General features: G+C 43.0%; 1 protein-coding gene across 5 annotated transcripts in view; it reads left to right on the top strand.

The window, feature by feature from the left end:
* The window catches only part of LOC122664318 (protein EXPORTIN 1A-like), a 100,771-nt gene that overhangs the window by 14,218 nt on the left and 69,006 nt on the right, over positions 1-17,547 (top strand). For 4 of the 5 annotated variants that reach the window (XR_006333325.1, XR_006333323.1, XR_006333324.1 and 1 more), the window contains exons 3-6: positions 5,345-5,437; positions 5,562-5,633; positions 6,200-6,307; positions 6,442-6,524. Coding sequence is in view for 2 of the 5 variants with exons in the window: in XM_043860089.1 (XP_043716024.1) it covers positions 5,345-5,437; positions 5,562-5,633; positions 6,200-6,307; positions 6,442-6,524 (356 nt within the window). In the remaining 3 variants the exon portion in view is untranslated. Of the gene's footprint in view, positions 1-5,344; positions 5,438-5,561; positions 5,634-6,199; positions 6,308-6,358; positions 6,373-6,441; positions 6,525-17,547 lie in introns of those variants that run through there. The other variant, XM_043860091.1, reaches the window with a different exon arrangement.

Raw genomic sequence — 17,547 nt, 5'->3', positions numbered from 1 at the left:
GTGCAAAACTTGGATTGGATCGTGAAGTTTCAGGCTTTACGCAACGGCATCAGGGATGTCGAGTTGAAGAGGTCCCTGATTATGGACGAATCGGTGGATATGTATGAACTTTTCTCACGTTGCGAAAAGCACATCAACCTGGCCGAAGTTTTGGCAGCCGAGCAAGAAAAGGAAGGCAAACCCGAAAAGAAAGGTCAAGAAAAGAAAGACGTTCAGGTTGCGGAGAGCGGTCCAAAGTATGGCAAAGAACAGAAAGAAGGAAAGAGGAAGAGAGATAACAGGGCCTGGGTTGCCAAGAGCAACGCAGAACCAGTTTACACTGCTCTCATCACAACCAGGCATATATCTTGAATGAGATAAAGGACCAGGTGACCTTGCGTTGACCTGCTAAGATGGTCAAACCTGTACATGAGCACAATAAGAGCAAATACTGCCGATTTTATCAAGACTATGGCCACGATATTGAGGACTGTGGGCAATTGAAGGACAAGATCGAAGCCCTCATTCAGAGGGGCCGGTTAAGCCGATTTGTTAAGAAAGATGGAAATGAGAGGAGGCAGGAGTATCGTCCCCGGGAGCCTGAGGAGAAGGCCAGATCACCTACTCAGTTGGACAGGGAAGACCGGGCAAGAGGGAAACAACATACCGAGAATGCCCCATTGAGGGAAATTGCCACAATATACGGGGGCCTAGGGCTAAGAGGCGAATCCTCCAACTCTAAGAAGAATCATGCTCGGAGCGTGTTCCAAATAGAAGTCCCTGATAAGAGGAGGACCGAGCATCAGATCACGTTCTCGGATGAAGATTTATTTGACATACAGTCTCCCCACGATGATGCCTTGGTAATCAAAATGACTATTGCCAATTGCACTGTGGGTAGGATCCTCGTGGATAATGGAAGCTCAGTTGACATCTTGTACTATGATGCATTTGAGAAAATGCTTCTGAAACCCGAGATGCTGAAAAAGGTTAAGTCTCCTTTGTACGGATTCAATGGAGTCTTGGTGCACGTAGAAGGGTCAATTGATTTATTGGTGACGGTGGGGACGGAACCCAAACTCGTTACAGTGAGGATGAATTTTTTAGTGGTGAAGGTAAATTTTACCAACAACGGGATACTGGGACGACCAGGACTCACCACTCTACAAGCGGTGGTCTCCACCCCCACCTGGTAATGAAGTTCCCTACCGACCAAGAAGTCGGAGAGTGTAGAGGAAGCCAGATAACTGCTCGAAAGTGCTATGAGGGTTACTTGAGAGCCAAGGGAAAGGAGCCCCAGACGCTCTTAATCAACCTGGAGGATGATCGGGATAACTCCGAGCATGAGAGAACAGAACCAGCAGAGGATGTAGTCCCCATAGAAATCATTGAAGGAGATGAGAACCGTACCGTGCAGATTGGAGCGGGCCTGAGTGGCAAGCAGAGGAGCAGCCGCGTGGGTTTTTTGAAGGCCACCGTTGATGTATTTGCATGGTCGGCATCAGACATGCCTGGAGTAGATCGAGAGTTGGTCGAGCATAGGCTCAGTGCGTATCCTACCTCCAAGCCAGTTTTTCAGAAGAAGAGGATCTTCGCCCCAGAGCGACAAGAGAAGGTGATTGAAGAGGTAATCAAGCTACTAGAAGCAGGGTTCATAGAAGAGGCCATCTACCCAGAATGGCTTTCCAATGTTGTACTGGTGCCCAAGCCTAACGACAAGTGGCGGATGTGGATCGATTTCACTTATTTGAATAAAACATGCCCTAAAGACTACTACCCTTTGCCTCGTATTGATTTACTAATAGATGCAACGGCCGGCCATGAAATGTTGAGTTTTATGGACGCTTATTTTGGATATAATCAGATTAGAATGTATAAGCCTGATATCTTAAAGGCTTCCTTCATTGCCGGAAGGGATACGTACTGTTATACCCGTATGCCCTTCAGGTTGAAAAACGCAGGAGCCACCGATCAACGATTGGTGAACCACATCTTCAAAGGTCAAATAGGGCGCAATATGGAAGTCTATGTAGATGATATGCTGGTAAAAAGTTTGAAGGCAGCGCACCATGTCACCGACCTGGAGGAGGCATTCTAGGTCTTGAGGGAAAGCAAAATGAAATTGAACCCAGCAAAATGCACCTTTAGTGTTATCTCGAGGAAGTTCCTCGGTTTTATGGTCTTAAGAAGGGGAATAGAGGCTAATCCGGCCAAAATCAAGGCTATACTAGAAATGCGCCCATCGGGCAGAGTCAAGGACTTACAAGAACTGACGGGAAGAGTGGCGGCACTAGGAAGGTTTATCTTAGCTTTTGGTGACCGTTGCCTCTCTTTAATCCGGCCAAAATCAAGGCTATACTAGAAATGCGCCCATCGGGCAGAGTCAAGGACTTACAAGAACTGACGGGAAGAGTGGCGGCACTAGGAAGGTTTATCTTAGCTTTTGGTGACCGGCCTCCCTTTCTTTAAGGCATTAAAAAATCGAGCCCGGGAGAGAAGCAAAAGGAACTAGACTCACTTTCGAATGGACGAAAGAGTCTCATACAACATTTGTGGATTTGAAAAGATATTTGACCCAACCACCACTCTTGAGCAAGCCAAAGCCTCTAATTAGTCATTACCGTAGTAGCGGTGAGTGTGGTGTCAATTCAAGGAGATGGTCGGGTGCAAAGACCAATCTACTATGTCAACAAGGTGCTCTCAGATGCAGAAACCAGATATAACAATATCGAGAAGTATGCTTACGCTCTGGTAATGGCTGCACTGAAGTTAAGACCCTACTTTCAAGCTTACACCATAGAGGTAATAACAAACCAACCTTTGAAGAAGATCCTGGCCAAACACGGCCGGTGGCATGGTCGGTAGCACTGGGAGAATTTGACATCCAGTATAAGCCCTGTGCCGCCATCAAGGCTCAGGCCCTCGCCGACTTCGTCATCGAATGTACTCTACCGGACGATGAGGTAAACTAGAGGATGGTGTTGGGGAGTTGGCAGAATCCTGGACTCTGTATGTGGACGGTTCGTCCAGCGGCAACGGATGTGGTGCATGCCTAATATTGACAAGTCTAGGGGGATTCTTGGTGCAGTACGCGCTAAGATTTAAATTCTAGACCATGAACAACGGAGCAGAGTATGAGGCCCTAATCGCTGGTTTGAATCTGGCAAAAAGTTTGATGATAAAGAACATCACCGTGCACAGTGATTCTCAGTTAGTGGTTAATCAGGTGAATGGAGAATATGAAGCGAAGGAACCACGCATGACACAATATCTGGGAAAGGTACGCAACCTAATTAAGGGGTTTACTTGCTTTCAAATATCACAGGTGCCCCGAGCACAGAACGCCTTGGCAGATGCGCTCTCTAGGCTAGCTACCTCAGAATTTCAAGATCTAGACCGAACGATGTACATAGACGTGCTCGGCGCACCAAGTATAGAAGAAATCGAGGACGTACTACCCATTGAGGTTGAACCTTGTTGGATGGACCCCCTCATAACATATCTCCAAGGGGGCACAGTCCCAACAAATAAAGAAGAAGCCAAAAAGATAAGAATGAGAGCAACGCAGTACACAATGGTCGGAGGAGTGCTATACAAGAAGGCTTATTCCATGCCCTACTTGAAATGCCTCAAGCCATCCGAAGCAGAATACGTTCCAAGGGAAATCCACATAGGCAATTGCGGACAATATTTGGGGGGCATAACATTGGCTTACAAGGTCATCAGGCAAGGATACTTTTGGCCATATCTATGAAAGGAAGCAATGAGTTTTGTACGCAAATGCATTAAATGCCAGACCTTCGTACCGATCACATGTCAACCGGCCACGGAGCTCACTTCCATCTCCAGTCCATTACCTTTCGTATAGTGGGGGATGGACATTCTAAGTCTATTTCCAAAGGCGTCAGGAGGTAGACAATTTGTGGCAGTGGCAGTTGATTACTTCACCAAATGGGTGGAGGCAGAGGCTTTGGCATCAATCTCAGTTGCAAAGGTATGGAGATTCTTCCTCCATTCCGTTATATACAGATTCGGCATTCCGAGAACCCTTATCACTGATAATGGAAAGCAATTTGAGCAAAAGTTCAAAGTATCTAGTGACCAGTGTGAGATTCAGCTACGAAAGACCTCGATGGCATACTCCCAATCTAACGGCCTGGCAGAAGTAATGAACAAAATCCTACTGGATGGAATAAAAAAGAAGTTGGAGACGGCCAAAGGGTTATGGGCCGAGGAGCTGCCGAGCATTTTATGGGCATACCGAACAACCACGAGACTCGCAACAGGCGAAACACCATTTATGTTGACATATGGAACCGAGGCAGTGATCCCTGTGGAAATAGGAGAAACTTCACTGAGGGTACAACTCTATGATCAAGAAGCTAATGCTGAAGAAGTAAGAGCAAATTTGGACCTGTTGGAGGAAATCCGAGAAACAGTACGGGTAAGGAACGCTGCGCACCAACAACAGACGACACACCATCATGATGCAAAAGTGAAACCAAGAAATTTCACCAAGGAGACCTTGTACTTCGCAAAATAGAGGCCTCTGATCCAAGAGCCATGGGAAAGCTAGCACCCAATTGGGAAGGACCATACAGAATCTCCAAACAAGTAGCACCAGGAGCTTTCCATTTGGAGACTTTGGAGGGATACCCATACCATGGTCTTGGAATTCAAAAAATTTGAGAAAATTCTATCAATAAGGTCAGTCCTCGTTTGTTTTAAATCTCCTCGTTTGTTTTAAATAAACTTGTGATTGTTTCAAATCCTCATATGACTATGATCAATAAAGGCATCAATACTTGTTCATCAATTTTGGGGAGCAATGATTCATTTTTATAAGCAAATTTTACAACCATTTTTGTAAACAAATTTTACATGTTATTATTAATGACGTGCAAACAGAATTCATGGTCATCTGACCATAATGGTGAGTTGTACCATAGCGGCGTTCCGCAAAAAGAATTCATGGTCATCTGACCATAATGGTGAGTTACACCATAGCGGCGTTCTGCAAAAAGAATTCATGGTCATTCTGGTAGAACATAACAGAGACAAAATGACCCGAATTCACGGTATTCTGGTAGAACATAACAGAGACAAAAAGACCAGAATTCCCTACTTGGTACTCTGGTAATAAACATATTTCAACACTAACCCTGCTTCACAATGGCTTTGCCTTAAAGAGTAGATGCGAGTAGTTTTAGTGCATAGTCCTTTTAATAACCTGGGAGATGTGACTGCTCATAGAGATATTAGGAATTTTAGGCTTCCAAGTGCTTACTAAAATTGGGCATAATTTACAGTTCATGTGTATGGTGCACCTGAATTCAAAGAATATTGCATTCCTTTTTTTGTACAGGTTCTGGAAGGTGTCATCAAGTACAGATGGAATGCCTTGCCAGTTGAACAACGAGATGGGATGAAAAATTACATATCAGGGGTCATAGTACAGGTATGTACTTTTTTCTAATATATTCAATTTTCAGAGGAAATCTATAAAACAAATGTTTTCTGTATTTATGTTTCACATGATATACCTGTATTTACTTCTGTGGTTGATGTTGCTTCTTGTAAAGCTTTCGAGTAATGAGACCTCTTTTCGGCGGGAAAGACTTTATGTCAATAAACTCAATATCATTTTGGTCCAGGTAATGTCCACTCTTGTTTCCTGTGTGTGTATCCCTCCCCCCACCACTGGTGTGGCTTTGGACTGGCCGAGGTTATTTACATATCTGTGCTCATCCTTCTGCTTCGTTGTTCGTCTATGTTCACATTTTAATTATGCCAACAGGCATGGTAGCGTTTACTGATACCTACTAGTGTGCTACCATGTGACTTTGTTTCTCTGGTGTGCATTGTTGTTTCTGTGTTCTAAACTGAAGTTGTATTTAGGGGTACCAAAGTTTGCAGGCTAGGGTGCGATTTTGTTCTTGGCATGCAATTTTATGTTTGTATTTTTACACTTTCGGCTTCCTGTGAGTGCCCAATTGTTTTTTTTTGCTTGTCAGATTTTGATTGATATTGAGATTTCTGTCTTCCCTCTTTCCCCCCAATTCCACCCTCTGAAAAAAAGAAACTGAAAAAAGCTCTCTTTTTCAAGACTTTATTATGCATTCAGATTAGCTGGCTCAGTAACCCTTTAATGCTTTTGTTCCTTGTATTTGGAATTACTCATCAATGTGGTTTACGTCGTGTATGCCACCTAAAAATGCAGATTTTGAAACATGAGTGGCCAGCCAGATGGCAAAGCTTCATTCCCGATCTTGTTTCTGCAGCAAAGACTAGTGAAACCATATGTGAGAACTGTATGGCTATATTGAAGGTAATTATTCCTTATTCTTGCAAAGACTAGTGAAACCATACAAGAGAACTCTGGCTATATTAAAGGTTATTACTCCCTGTTCCATTTGGATGGTATATAAGCAAATTCGGATGGAATGGTCTTCTGCTTTGCAGCTTTTAAGTGAAGAAGTTTTTGATTTCTCTAGAGGGGAGATGACTCAACAAAAGATCAAAGAACTCAAACAGTCTTTAAACAGGTAATTGTGTTGATGCCCTTGAAATGCTTAGCAATTATGTTATATAATGTGTTCTTCATGGTTCTCACTGATGCTTGCTTGATATGTCAAAACCCAATCATTTGCTAGCTTGGGATGCCATTTTTCTTTCATGTAAAAGTTAAAACGATATTGTTGTCTTTAAGAGTTGTTTATGTGATGTGCTTGTTGTCTGTTTTCTTTTTGTTACTCTATTCTGTTGTCTTTACAAGGTATATGCTATTTGTTCTTTCCAACCATGCTGGGATTTCTTGCTTTCTTAATAATTTTGTTTACACAAGCAGTTCTCAGGATCTTGTGATCTTGTGATCCCATATTTTTCAATAATTTAGAACAGCAATGCTACAACTGAATTTCTTTTCCTTCTTGTAAATTTTGTACCTGAACATACCAGAACCAGAGTTATTCAAGGGTGAAGAACATGCAAGGTGTTAAGGCCTTATTGTACCCCACAAGGCAAGCATGTGTGCCTAACTGATGTGAGATGCAGTTTTAAAAATATATAATAAATAGTAAATGTTGAGAACTGTGGGATGGGAATATACCCTCTTTGTTATTAGGATTTTATTATTTTCTTACTTTTCCTTTTTGCCCTTGGGGTTGTAATTCTTATTGTAAATAAAGAGGTCCTCTGTCATTATTGACACGGCACATTATTTCAAAAACTCTGATTCTGAACTTGGTATCAGAGCCGAAACCCTAAACAATCTTTTTTCGTTCTTCGCATTGCTTCTCTCCACCACCACCGCTGCCTTTGGGGGCTACAGCCTCCACATCTAGATTGGTAGACGACATCTGAACAATGCACTACTAAGTCCTCAACTTATACGCCTAAACCTCTGCACCCTCACCCACTTTTTTGGTGAACCAAAATCACCGGTGCGACCAAGTCTCTGGTCACCTCCACCTGCGCCGGCCACTGCCGCTGCGATTCCCTGCTCTGCTGCGCCTCCGCTACGACCTGGTTGCATTACATTCCTGCTCCGCCGCGCCTCCCTGCTCCGCCATGACCCAGCCTGGTCACCATGCCTCCTCGCTACGAGCCGAGACCCTTCTGGTTGCCGTCGCTGCCGCCGCCATCACCCCCTGGTCGCCATGCCGCTTTCCGCTGCACCCTCTAATGCCACACCTCTCTGCCAACCCTCCTTGCTGGTGCTGCCACGACCCTCGTCGTTGTGCCTCTCTTGCCGCAACCTTCCTTGGTTACTGCGCCTCACCATTGATGTCTCCTCCGTCGGTGTTGCGGCCGTTCGCTGCTTCTTCCGGTCTTCTTCCTTACTTTTGGGTGTTAGTCTTTTCCTAATTAAGCATGGAACACAAAATCACAAGTACTACTTCTACCAATGCTCCCTCATCTGGTCGATCAAACACTAGGCATCATACTCTCCAGCCTGGCCCCTTCAAATTAAATGGTCAGAATTATCTTACATGTTCCTGAGCATGTCTTCTTACACTTTGGGGACACAACTACTTTGGGCTTCTTACAAGAGCTACACCCAAACCAACCGATACCACTGCAGCCATTACATGAGATGGGAATGATGCGTTGGTTATGTTCTTCTTGATTAAATCCATGGAGCCCTCAATCAGCCCCAATTTTATTCTCTTCAATTCAGTCAGAGATCTGTAGGATGCTGTTTGTCAGATCTACTCGCAGGCAGAGAATTATGCTCAGATTTATGAGATTTGTCGACAGGTTTGCAATACTACTCAAAAGGAGCTGACCCTTCTGCTTATTATTCGGCCCTGACTACTCTCTGGCAACAACTGGATTTTTACCATCCTGTTCCTATAGTTTCACCCTGAAGATGCTGGAACTTTTCAAAAGGAAAGGGAAATGGAACAGGTCTATGATTTCTTGACTGGTTTAAATCCAGAATATGATCAGGCCCGCATTCAGATATTGGGACATGAATCTTTTCCTACTATTCTTCAGGCATATAACCTTGTTCAATCTGAGGAACACTGCCGGACTGTGATGATGCCACCGACTACCCCTGTGAGGTCGGCATTACTTACCACTCTAGCTGCACCTATTCCCATGGACCCTTCTAAGGCTTCTCCAGCTTCTCCTTCTGTTAGAGAACCCGTCAAATGTGATTATTGTGGTCGCCCTCGTCATACTTGAGATACTTGGTAGATGCTCCATGGGTGCCCTAAGAATGGGTGCAATCCTCTCAAATCAGGTGGCACACATTCCCAGGCTCATCTCACTGATGTTGTTGATAAGTCCCCTGCTACTTGTACACGGACACCTTTCTCCCCGGATTAGATGGATGCCCTCCAAAAATTGGTGATATAGTTGACTACTTCTAGTCCTCCTTCTGTCTCCAGTCTTGCTCAGTCAGGTAATTTTCTTGTTTCCTCTTCTACACCCTTATGGTTAATTGATTCTGGGGCAATGGACCACATGACTAGCAACTCTGAGGTCTTCCATAACTATACCCCTTGCTCTGGAAAAGATAAGGTCCGTGTTGCCGATGGATCTATGTCCTCTATCTCTGGTAAAGGTTCAATTAATTGTTCCTCCCATCTCTCCCTTTCCTCAATATTACATGTTCCCAAACTATGTGCTAATTTATTGTCTATTTATCGTCTAACTACTGAGTTGAATTGTTCAGTTCATTTCTTTTCCACTCATTGTCTGTTTCCGGATCTAGTGATGAACACAACAATTGGGTATGGTCGGGTCCGTGATGGTCTCTACTACTTGGAGTCTCCACCAATTGTACCCCTCCCATCTTCTGCTCTCACTCTTCGTTCTGACAGTGCCCTCACCAAATTTCACCACTGGCATCGCTGTTTGGGACATCCTACTTTTCATATTTTACGTTCTTTATTTCCGGATTTGATTAAGATTTGTGGTTAAGAACAACTTCATTGTGATGTGTGAATTTGCAAAACATACTAGAGATTCTTACCTATTAGTGATGTGAAATGTGATATCGCTTTTTCTACTATTCACTCTGATATTTGGGGTCCTTCTCAGACTGTTGATCGTCATGGTTATTGTTAGAACTGTTAGAACCGTAGGGGTATTTTGGACTCTCTTTTTGTTTCTTTTATTTTTCTGTTATGTGGGCTTTAGTCCCACATTGCTTATTTGTATTTCTGTCCTCTATACTCAAGGATACAAATAAAGAGCTTGGGGTGATCATTCATCATCCAAGCCTTACTCTAATTCTAAATCTGTTAACATGGTATCAGAGCAGGTTTTGAATCATGGTCATCTACCTTTTATTTTCAGCTCCTTTCTCTCTCTCTCTCTCTCTCTCTCTCTCTCGATCTCCTCTTCTCTTCTCTTTTGTTCTTTTGTTTTCTATTCTTCAATAGGGCAGCACTGATGAGGTGATCCATAGATCCAGCTGCTGCCCTTTCTCACCTCATTCCATGGTTAAATAAATTTTACCTTGGCTGCGATATTTGAAGCTTCACATATTTGATTGATTCCACCTCAACTGTAAAGAACCAATCTCCCTTATTAAAGATCAAGAACTGCAGCAGGTTCCTTTGTTGAAATTTTTGAATACCTCTTAGATCGATTTCTCCAAAAACAGGGTTTTTTTTCAAAACCTTGACAAATATCGATCTAGGAGCTGCTGTCCTCTGTTGGGGCTGATATTTGGAGGGGTGCTCAGTCTCTTCTAGACCCACACTCGAGCCAAGTTTCAGCTCAATCCAGTGTTTTTTTGCAGGTTTCTCTCCCTACATCGATCTCAACAAAATTAAGGTTTTGTTCAAAACCCTGAAAAAATCGATCTCAGGGTTTTGAGCCTCTGTTGGTGCTGATTTTTTGAAGGCTGGTTCTCCAATTATAAAGACATATCTGCCTCCAATTTGAGCCTCAACAATTAAGTTTTTGGGCCTCTTCTTCCCTATCGATTTCAGCCTAACAGCATAGTTCAATATCTCGCGATATATTGGTATCTCGGGCTTACCGAGATATCCGAAATATACCGAAATTTTGCCGAAATATGGTATTTTTTTGCCATATTTCGGCACTCCATCTCGATGGGTTTTTGGCCATATTAAGGTCTGATACTTCATGTACACTCTTATTTAAGTTAAATAAACACATTTAAACCTTCGTATTGTACAAAAAATGAACTTAAAGTGGTGTTTTGGGTTTGCACCCTTGATTGACTGTATACGGTCGGACCTTGATGTATAAAATAGTTAAATACATATTGTTTTAGTACTAAAAGACATAATAAGAAATTTAAACAAAGTAATGAAACAAAAATAAAGTCAAATGTAGCCTTTAGTTTAAACTTTAAAGCTTAAATTCATAAAGTCATAAGTGCATAAGTCATAACTCATAAACTTCATAATGGTCAATAGTTCAATACTTAATACACAAAGTATTTCTATGAAATTTACCGAAATATACCGAAATGTATCAAAATTTACCGAAATATACTGCTCAATACACAGTATTTCTACGAAATATACCGAAATTTCTACGAAATTTGAACTTTTTTCATTTTGGAAGCCCATCTAGTCTCGGTAGTGTCAAAATTACCCAAATTTACCTAAATTTCAGCGATATATCGTGAAATTTTGTACCATGCCTAACAGGGCTTTTTTTCAAAACCCTGAAAAAATCTGTCTAGGGGCTACACTTGTCTGTTGCTACTGATTTTTGGAGACACACCTTGTCACATTGAAAGGGGATTCTCCTCCAATTTTCAGCCTTTAATTTAAAGGATTTCTTGTGTTTCTTGTCAGCACAACCCTCCTTTGCAATTTGGTTTTTTTGGCCGCATTATGGGTGACTGAAGTTTCTACTGGCACCTCTGTGCTGATGGGCTTGGTAGGAATGACAACCGTGATCTCCTCCCTAATCCTATGATGGGAGCAATTATTTGATCTGGTCCCGTTCGACTTACTTTGCTATTGTTGGTCGTGGGTTACTGGCCATATTGATGGTACTATCACCATGCCGACTACTCCTGGCACTCTCTTGACCAGATAGATCTCCAACAATGGTATACTTATGTCCTATTTGATTGGCTCAATGCAATCTGACCTTGCCAATGGTTTTCTTCTCCTTGATACAGCCCATCAGATTTGGTCTGCTTGCAAGGGGACATAAGGTTAGCTTGTAATGATGCACAGGTATATGAACTTCGGAAGAAGTCCAATAATACTAATCAGGGGGGAGTTATCTGTCTCCAAATACTATGCTACTTTACGCAGTCTCTGGTAGCAACTAGACCATTTTTTTTATTACCATCCCACTACAATTGCTGATATCATTGCATATAAGAAGCATTTGGACAAAACCAGGGTGTATGATTTTTTGGCTGGTTTGAACATGAAGTATGACCAGATTCGTGTTCAAGTATTAGGTCATTCCCCTTTTCCCACACTTGAACAATCATATGCTTTGGTCTCCTTTGAAGAGAACCTTCTGACTGCTATGCTTCATCCTCCTGATACTGACAGATTAGCCCTCCAGTTTGCTACCCAGGCTACCCTTGCACCTGTCGGACATGGTTCTCTTGGTGATTCTACTACAAGGATTGTTACTTGTGAGCATTGTCATAAGCCTTACCACACCAAGGAGAAGTGGTGGAAGCTTCACGGGAAACCAGCTGGCTTTGAGGCTAAACGGGCTGCCAAGAAGAAGACAAAAAATAAGGCAAACCTCTCTGAATCTGTTCCTACAACCTCAGCTACTGACACTGGGCTTTCCCAGGATGATCTACAGGCTTTCCTACGAATGATAAGGTCTTCCGCTGTTGCTGCCTCTACTATATCAGCTCTTGCCACCTCTTCTGCTCCTTCAAGTTCACACTTTGCCGGGTCAGGTATTCCATTTGGTGGTCATTGTGCTTCTGTAGCTTCCCATCCTTGGATCATCAATTTTGGGGCAATGGATCACATGACCAGTTCCTCTAGCCTGTTCTATCGGTATTCTCCCACTTCTGGGAAAGACAAGGTTAAAGTGGCTAATGGTTCCCTTTCCTCCATATCTGGAAAAGGAATCATCAACTGCACTTCCTCCCTTATTTTGTCTTCGGTTTTGTATATTCCTAATTTTACTACTAGCCTTCTTTTCATTAGTAGTCTTACTCATGATCTTAACTGTAAAGTGACTTTTTTTCCTTCCCATTGTGTGTTTCAGGATCTGGCCTCTGGGAAGACGATTGGATTAGGCAAAGTGCATGGTGGCTTGTACCTGCTTGATGATGGTCGTCTCACTCCACCCCCGTTACCATCTCCACATTAGATGAGACCGATTTTTTTTGTGAGGCTTGTGTTATGGCCAAACAGACACGTTCTACTTATTCAATTTCTAATAAAAGGAGTTCTTCACTTTTTCACTTGGTGCATTCTGATGTTTGGGGCGCTAATCGTAAAGCTTCCCTTTCTGGTCATCATTGGTTTGTTTCTTTTATTAATTGTCATTCTAGGCATACATGGGTTTATCTTATGCACACAGAGTCAAGTTTTTTTCCTATTTTCAGCATTTCCATAAAATGATCCAAACTTAGTTTCATGCTAATCTCAAGGTTTTGAGAACTGATAATGGGACCGAGTATAAGGAAAACCAATTTCAGAAGTAATTGGCTGTTAATGGGATTATTCACCACACTAGTTGTGTCGATACCCCAGCCCAAAATGGTGTGGTTGAAAGGAAGAACCGACATTTGTTGGAAGTGACTAGGGTGTTGATGTTTTCGTGCCTTGTTCCCTCCCAATATTAGGGGGATGCTATCCTCACTGCAACCTATCTCATCAATCGGTTGCCTTCTTGTGTTTTTGACTCCCACAGTCCGGCCGAAATTTTACATGGGAATTCCACCTTTGTGGTTCTTCCCAAGGTGTTTGGTTGTGTGCTATGCCAGAGACACGAAATCTCATGATAAACTTGACCCTTGTGGGTTGCGGTGTGTTTTATTGGGTTACTCTCCAACCCAGAAAGGTTATAAGTGTTACCATCCCCCTTCCCGTCGTACTTTGGTCAGTATGGATGTCGTTTTTCATGAAAATCTTTTCTTCTATCCATCCCCACATTTTCAGGGGGAGAATTCTGGATCTAGTAAAGATGTGTTTGTGTTTCCTTCCCTTGAGGCTCCTCCTCTCCTATCTACTTTGGGGCCTATTTTTGGCTGCTGCCCAGCCTCCTTTGGAGCCTATTTTGGCTACTGTCCAGCCTACTTTGGAGCCCACTTTGGCTGCTGCCCAGCCTCCTTTTGGCTGCTGACCCTTCTTCCGCAAGGATCCCTGTACGAGGGGAGCATGTAGAAAATAATGATGGTCATGTTCCTAGTCAGGGGGAGTTGAATCCAATCCAGAAGACCATCGGTGAATTTCAGAAGAGAATTGACAACTCGAATGTTATCACCTACCAAAAGAGATGCTTCAAAAGAGGGTAGAATCAATCCACTGTGGCACTAATACCTATCCAATTGCCGGCTCAGGATCCAGATCCTCATCCTCCTCCTCCTGGTGAGACTTCTCCTTCCGAACTACCTATTGCTCATCGCGAAGGTACTAGGACTTGCACCTTACATCCCATTTCTCGCTTTGTTTCTTATAGTTCTTTTTCTCCGTCTTTTCGTGCATTTGTGTCTTCTTTTTCTTCTATTTCTGTTCCTAAAAATTGGCAGGAAGCTTATGTAGATGGAAAGTGGAAGGCAACTATGTCGGAAGAAATGAGTGCCTTGAAAAAAAATAATACTTGGGATGTTGTAGATCTTCCTGCAGGGAAAAAACCAATGGGATGTCAATGGGTGTTACTGGTCAAACAGAAGGTTGATGCCACTTTGGATCGATATAAGGCAAGTTTGATTGCAAGAGGTTTCACTCAGACATATGGGATTGACTACCAGGAGACCTTTGCTCCTGTTGCAAGTTGAATACAGTTTGGGTTTGCTATCTTGTGCAGTCAATCTTTGATGGGATCTACAACAGCTGGACATGAAGAATGCCTTCCTAAATGGAAAACTTGGTGAGGAGGTGTACATGGATATTTCACCAGGGTTTTCTTGTGAAAGTTATCAAGGTAGAGTGCGCAAATTGAAGTGAGCACTTTATGGGCTGAAGCAGTCACCTAGAGCTTGGTTTGGTCGGTTTCACGAGGCCATGTAATGTAACTCTAAATAGGAGAATGATCCTATTAGAGGCCAAGTAACAGGACCTCAATGGGGCTGCTGGTTTGGCTGGGCAGAATTAGGGTTATGGGTTTTAGGTTTTAGAATCTAGGTTGAAAACTAGGGTTTAGGGTGGGATATTTGGGCTGGGTTTCTAGTCGGGTTTTACTAGCAGTGGGTGGGGGGGAAGGTTCGATCAGAATATTGGCCAATTCTGATGGTTGAAATAGTCTGGACAGAATTGAGACTATCTTAGGGTTTTTTAGGTTTAGTGGGAGATGAGGGGAATTAGGGATAGACTAATCAGATTGGGCTCAAAGCTGGATCGAGTGTGAGGGATATGGCAAGGATGTTATGCCTGAAATTGGAGGGGATTTAGTTGAAAGGGTAGGGCTGGACAGAACTCAGATGTTCTAGGGTTTACGAAATTAAAACAGAAAATAAAGGGGGAATCGATTGGGGAAGGAGAATGAATGGAAACAAAAATTAAACTTCAAACTCACAGCAGGAATCCACCGGCAGCAGCTTGATAATTGAAGGAACCTCCCGATCTTCTCGGTGCAAGGAGTCGCAGGAATTCACCCACCCTATCCACCTTGAGATCCACAAGGATATCACTCACAAAGGAGCAGGAACAGCAGCGGCAGCAATCAGCCAGTAGTAACATTCTTTTTTAATTCAAATTCAATGTGGTTGAGCCCTCCACGATTTACTTTATTTATAATATGGCTTTATGCCAAATCCTATTACAACTTAATGGCTTGTCCCTCACAAAATCGTGGAAGGGAAGGAATTTAAACTTAAACTAATAACTTAAAATAGTAAAAGACCTATTTAACCCTACTAACTTAAGTTAAAAGACATCTAACTTAAAACAACTAATTTAAAAGAAGATTCCATACTAGCCAATAGGATATAAGGACCTATTAACCAATAGGAACACTTCACTTAAATTAGACCAATTGGATCAATTGGGTGCAACCAATTCTAAACCGGTTCAATCTAAAAACAGGAAAATAAATTAAGTATGAAAAATAATAATCCTAATCTATGGCTCCCTAATCAAACCCTAAGTTCAGGGCTTCTTCTTCTTCTTCCTACTTGGAGCTGCATCAACTCTCCCCGTCTTAAAAGCATTCATCTCCGATTAATGGTTGGAGATCACAGAATGGTCTTCCAAATCAGGATCAAGTTTCTTGAGTTCATCTTCAACGGATGGTTCAAGCTTGTATGCGGACAGCAGCTCTTTGATGGATGAAGAAGGTTGGAACTCTGGTTGGGCAGCAGTCTCTTGAAGGATCACATGGACACCTCTAGTATCATTACCTTCGTCTTCAAGATAAGCAGCCACATTGTCCTCATCATCAGGAGGAAGTGAATGTAAGTGAATTCCGTCTTGGTCTTCACCTTCACCTTGAACTCATTCCTTTTCAGCCACAGTGATAGGCTTCTTCTTGTGTGGGCAGTCCCTAGCAATATGCCCCTTGTCTTGACAGTAATAACAAGTGAAAGTGTCGTTTTGGCCCATAGGAGCTTTGCCCTTGTCATCCACACGTGGAGGAACAGTAGGGCAAGAGGTGCTGCCTATAGAGGAACCTTGTTTTGAGGTGCTAGTGTTGATGTAGGCCGGCTTGGAAGTAGAACCCGGCTGTTTACTTAAAGCAAATAGCTCCTTTGCTTTCAAGGCCTTCTCAAAACAGTCCAGCACATCTCTGACATCAGTTACTCCAATACCTCTGATAATCTCATACCTTACTGCCAGTTGACATCGAGACAGCATCTGAATATCACTTTCTCTGGTGTCAGTACGAGAAGAAAGAGCATGGAACTGCTGCATGTACTCAGCTACAGTCATAGTCCTTTGTCGTAGGCAGTTGAGTTGATCTTGCATTTGAGCTTTGTACTGTTTGGGCAAATATTTCTCATGTCCTCCCAATTAGTAGGTGCATCACCTTCGCGTTCCATGTCTCTCTCTGTCTTTCGCCACCATTCTCGGGCAGGGCCAATCAACTTGGTACGTGCCAGTCTCATCTTTCGATTTTCAGGCAAGTCATACCAGTTAAAATAATCATCCAGGGTAGCAAGCCAGTCATAGAAGATCTGGGGATCAAGGTTCCCATCAAACTCCTTCAGCAGTGAAATAGGACCTCATGTACTGAAAGTTAGGTCTTCAAGGTTCTTCTCTAATTCTGTCCCTATCTTTTCTGTAGCCACCTCTGTTATATCTTCTTCTGTCCTTGTGATCTTCACGGTTCCTGGAGTGATCTCTGTAGTCTCCATGTCCTCTAGAATGATCTCTGTGATGTCGGTTCCTTCCCAGAGTTCCATGAACTTCAGAGTGAACTTGAAACCTGTCCTTCTCTACATAAAGAGGGTTGTCTACAAGAGGCATAGTCTGCCTTTGTTCCATTACCAACATTCGATCACTAAGAGCTTGCTGTTCTGTTGAAATCTTCTGTAGCATAGTCATAATGACAGCAAGGGAATTGGTTGGGGGTGGTTGTGTGGGGTCCATAGCAGGGGTGCCATGTTCAGCCTTGGCTTTCTACCAACTAATGCAGCTCTAAATAGGAGAAGGATCCTATTAGAGGCCAAGCAACAAGATCTCAATGGGGCTGCTGGTTTGGCTGGATAGAATTAGGTTTCGGGTTTTGGGTTTTAGGTTTTAGAATCTAGGTTGAAAACTAGGGTTTAGGATGGGATATTTGGGCTGGGTTTCTGCTCGGGTTTTACTGGCAGTGGGGGGGGGGAAGGTTCGATAAGAATATTGGCCAATTCTGATGGTTCAAATAGTCTGGACAGAATTGAGACTATCGTAGGGTTTTTTGGGTTTAGTGGGAGATGAGGCGAATTAGGGATAGACTAATCAGATTGGGCTCAAGCTGGATCGAGTGTGTGGGTTA

Source organism: Telopea speciosissima, chromosome 6 (genome assembly GCF_018873765.1).
Source record: "Telopea speciosissima isolate NSW1024214 ecotype Mountain lineage chromosome 6, Tspe_v1, whole genome shotgun sequence".
Taxonomy (NCBI): domain Eukaryota; kingdom Viridiplantae; phylum Streptophyta; class Magnoliopsida; order Proteales; family Proteaceae; genus Telopea; species Telopea speciosissima.
The sequence above is the reverse complement of the archived record's forward strand: the minus strand, read 5'-3'. Positions and strand labels throughout refer to the sequence as shown.